Here is a 5,000-nt window from a genome sequence, read left to right as displayed (position 1 = left end):
TATTTAACGACGCACTCAACACATTTTATTTACGGTTATATGGCGTCAAACATATGGTTAAGGACCACATAGATAATGAGAGAGGAAACCCGCTGTCGACACTTCATGGCCTACTCTTTTCGATTAGCAGCAAGGGATTGTTTATATGCACCGTCCCTCAGACAGGGTAGTACATACCATGGCCTTTGATATACCAATCATGAGAATAGAATAGAATAGAATATAGAATAAAATGGAATAAGAATGGAATGGAATAGAATAGAATAGAATAGAATAAAATAGAATAGAATAAGAATAAGAATAAGAATAGAATATATTAAGAATAGAATAAGAATAGAATACAAAAATAAATGTTTTATTTAACGACGCACTCAACACATTTTATTTACGGTTATATGGCGTCAAACATATGGTTAAGGACCACATACATAATGAGAGAGGGAACCCGCTGTCGCCACTTCATGGCCTACTCCAGGGAAGTACATACCACTGCCTTTGATATACCAGTCGTGAGAATAGAATAGAATAGAACAGAATAGAATAGATATTTAACGACACCCCAGCGCTAAAAGTATTGCAATAATACATGTGTATGTAGTAACATTTTTATTCTATGGTAATTGCAAATGTTCTTTATTTCATATTTAATAGAAAGAAAGAAAGAAAGAAATGTTTTATTTAACGACGCACTCAACATATTTTGTTTACAGTTATATGGCGTCAGACATATGGTTAAGGACCACACAGATTTTGAGAGGAAACCCGCTGTCGCCATTTCATGGGCTACTCTTTCCGATCAGCAGCAAGGGATCTTTTATTTGCGCTTCCCACAGGCAGGATAGCACAAACCATGTCTTTTGTTGAACCAGTTATGGATCACTGGTCGGTGCAAGTGATTTACATTTACCCATTGAGCCTTGCGGAGCACTCACTCAGGGTTTGGAGTCGGTATCTGGATTAAAAATCCCATGCCTCGACTGGGATCCGAACCCAGTACCTACCAGCCTGTAGACCGATGGCCTAACCACGACGACACCGAGGCCGGTTCATATTTAATAGATGGTAAATGCATAATAACATGGGGCGGGATATACCATAGTGGCAAAACGCTCGCTTGATGCGCGATCGGTCTTTCAAGTACAACTAGTGTCACGGTGCCTTTTCGATGAACCGTGATACCAAGCAAACAATTGGCCTCGGCGGGAAGCATTACTCTGAACACGTCTACCAGACCAGTTTTCAATGAAACCAGGAGCGAGGTACTCAGCTATCATCACTTCGGCAAGGGCTTCTGCATCACAGGAGTAATTTCTAATAAATCCTTTCACTCTGATACTTTGTTATATAACAAATTGATGAATTATTTAAGTTTGCAGTTAACAAAATAATATGGTAACAGGTCGTTTCGCCCTTATTACTAGACCACCCGAGTCGTTTTGAACAGGGTTGATTCGTACCTCTAACCGAGTCGTTTCGCCCCATTTATTGATTCGCAATAATTTTTATTTTGTTAATAAAGTACATTTATTGATTGATTTGTCCTACATCCATTGATTTTTAGATGTCACACATTGCGTGTTTATATTTACAGATAAAAATAATATTATAATTTTGTTTATTTCCAGTATCATTTACTCAAGCCATACACATGAAATACGTACAGGCCTTAGATAATATACAGACAATGTATTCACATTAATAATTAATTTATGAACATTCACACTGCATACTACTGATGTGCTGTGGTTTTTTATTAAATATACTACATACCCAGCTGAGGTTAAACGACTCGGTACGAATGAGATTTGGGGCGAACCAACCCTGGGTGAATAGGACTAAGGGCGAAACAACGCAGAGTTTGAAATGGTTTTAGGACGAAACGACCCGGATTCGAATAATATGTATTTAATGCTTTCGAGACTTTTCAGCCCCGCTACACATTCGGCCCCAGATGTTGTTTTATAAATCAAATTATTCAGTCGCTTGTGTTTTGTTATTAAATTTTATCGTAAATATCGTAAATATTGTAATTTCTTTCTCTCGTTCTCTTTTTTTTTCTTTCTTTCTCTCTTTTTGTGATTATTATTAAAAAAAATTAATTGAACATAATATCCGAGTGTTAAAGAATAAATAAGAGCCAACCAACCAAAACTGTATTTAGCTTTGATAATCCAAAAATGAAAATGAACTGATTTTCTTGTTTGTGTAAATACAATTTAATAAATTGCAATAAATTGTTTTGCGTTTGTTCTACTTAATTATATTTCCATGTAGACCCTTCCCGTAATAGGGGCGCTTTACATGTGACTAGAATTGGAACCACTGATGTTTGACGTCAGTAGGGGTTACATGTGTACAGAAATTAAGTACGATCACAAAGAATGTTTTCCGTGCGGAGCACTCACTCAGGATTAAAAATCCCATTCCTCGACTGGGATCCGAACCCAGTACCCACCAGCCTGGAAACCGATGGCTTAACCACTGCGCCACTGAGGCCGGTAGGTAAATTGAAAGTAGCATCAGTTCATGTTCTAGTTCAGTTCAGTTCAACTTTATTTTCGTGCTTATATCCCATTAAAGTTCAACCAAGCTGTCCTGGACACACATCTCAGTGTTCTAACATTTAAAAGAAACAGCAAAAACACATATGGATGCACAGTCTGAGTTGTTTGTGATAGCATCGTGGGTTAGGTAAGTTCTGTCTTGTATCACTCTCTACCACTTGAATCGTTAGTGAAACAATGTTAAAACGTAATATACAAACATGAAAGTCTAAACATACTAAACGTAAGTTTCGCTTCCTTATTTTATCACCATATCATTTATCAGTGATGTTCTACATGAACGCGATGACGTACATGTTTATGTGTGTGCGTGTCACGGTGTATATTATGTATGTAGGCTTATTGTATGTAAGTATGCGCGCGCGCGCGCGCGCGTGTGTGTGTGTGTGTGTGTGTGCGCGCGCGCGCGCGTGTGTGTGTGTGTGTGCGCGCGCAGTGAATGTTATTCGACACATTAATGTTACAAATTTGTATTTTATTTATATTATTACCGGTGTATGTGACCATGTAAAGTGTTACTATACCAATTACAGCATATATCTGTATACACGACCACTAGATCGCCGTATATTGCATAAGGGGGCCAAAACGGTTTGGGGCCGAGCATGTACTGGGGCCGAAACGTCCTGACACCTATCTAATTCAACTTTCTAACTGATGTTACGGAAATATCCGATGTTGACCGAATGGTTCGGTCGAACACTTTCTCGAGCACCGACGGGGTTCGAGCCAACGAGATTCAGCTGTATTTGGAAATCTGTATACAAAATATGATATATAAACATGTATACTACACTGCTTAGTCATACGACATTATTTCATACTCGTCATTCAAATAAGGGTCGGGGCGCAGCTCAGTAATATAGAGCTCGTCGGATGGGCGATCGATCTAAGATCGATTCCCGTCGGTGGGCTCATTGGGCTATTTCTCGTTACAAACCGTGGTATGTATTATCATGTCTGTAGGATGGTGCATGTAAAATACCTTGCTGCTAATCGAAAAGAGTAGCCCATGAATTTGCGACACCGGGTTTCCTCTCTCATATCTGTGTGGTCCTTAATCATATGTCCGACGCCATATAACCGCATATAAAATGTGTTGAGTGTGTCGTTAAATAAAACATGTCCTTCCTGCCTTCAACTTGTATTCCAAATTTTAATATTACCTATCTGTTATATTTGTATTTTTTGTATAGTTCTTTACACTGTGTTTTTATTTCACTGTTGAAGTTTTATATTGATGGTTATCATCACATTATTTTTGCATTTACCATAGTTTGACATCCAATAGCCGATAAATGTTTCGTGCTGGGATGTCGATAAACATTCATTAATTTATTCATTCATTCCGTTCTAATAATAATATGTCGATCTAGGGAAATGTCGTTCCGCAATACCCTATATCCAGAAACAAGTCGTTCTATATAGACAGAGTGTACCAGCAACACATTTTAATTTATATATTATTGTTGGTATAGATGTCTGTATTTCCAAGCCCACAGTAAACATGTATGAAACCATTGAAAAAGAATAACTTAAAATATCTCATAGAAACAAGAAACTAATCTGAACGACACATACCGTATTCCAATCAACATCAAAATCTTATTTCTACACAAGACAGAGTCCAAAAGAGGTTAGGCAAAGTCGTGATTGCTTCCATGATTCACTATCAGGCGCTCGTACTCAGGAGGATCGCCACTACCCTAATACAGACCATAACACGAGTACTGAAGTTTTTTGTTTTATTTGTTTAACGACACCACTGGAGCAGATTTCTTTATTAAACATCGGCTACTGAATGTCAAACATATGGCCATATTAACGCATTCATAGAGAGAAAACCCTCTACAGTTTTCCATTAGTAGCAAGGGATCTATTATATGCGCCAAACCACAGACTGGGTAGCACATACCACGGCCTTATATATGCCAGTCGTCGTGCACTGGCTGGAACGAGAAGTAGCCCAACGGACCCACAGACGGGGTTCGATCCTAAACCGACCGCGCATCAGTTGTGCGCTTTATCACTAGGCTACATCCCGCCCCTGCGTGTACGAAATGATTAGGATCTTTTATCCATAACTGGTTCAACAAAGGCCATGGTTTGTGCTATCCTGTCTGTGGGAAGCGCAAATAAAATATTTCTTGCTGCTAATCGGAAGAGTAGCCCATGTAGTGGCGACGGCGGGTTTCCTCTCAAAATATGTGTGGTCCTTAACCATATGTCTGACGCCATATAACCGTAAATAAAATGTGTTGAGTGCGTCGTTAAATAAAACATTTCTTTCTTTGATTAGGATCTTAGGTATAAAACGGCAGTGCGTACGAATCATCCTGGAACGAACTGTATCGGGTGCGAAACGTCCCATAACCCTCACAAGATGCCAACAATGGGATGCTTCAGAATAGTAGTTCATTTCATATCAACTTATTT

The 5,000-nt window shown here is 38.7% G+C and overlaps 1 protein-coding gene across 1 annotated transcript in view; it reads left to right on the top strand.

Annotated features, from left to right (window-relative positions):
- The window catches only part of LOC121373025, a 28,006-nt gene that overhangs the window by 12,224 nt on the left and 10,782 nt on the right, over window positions 1-5,000 (top strand). Inside the window, exon 2 of the mRNA XM_041499467.1 lies at window positions 4,116-4,200. Within this exon, the coding sequence (XP_041355401.1) occupies window positions 4,116-4,200 (85 nt within the window). The remainder of the gene's footprint in view (window positions 1-4,115; window positions 4,201-5,000) is intronic.

Source organism: Gigantopelta aegis, chromosome 5 (genome assembly GCF_016097555.1).
Source record: "Gigantopelta aegis isolate Gae_Host chromosome 5, Gae_host_genome, whole genome shotgun sequence".
Classification (NCBI taxonomy): Eukaryota; Metazoa; Mollusca; class Gastropoda; order Neomphalida; family Peltospiridae; genus Gigantopelta; species Gigantopelta aegis.
Note: the sequence above shows the minus strand (reverse complement) of the source record. Positions and strands in the feature narration are given on the sequence as shown.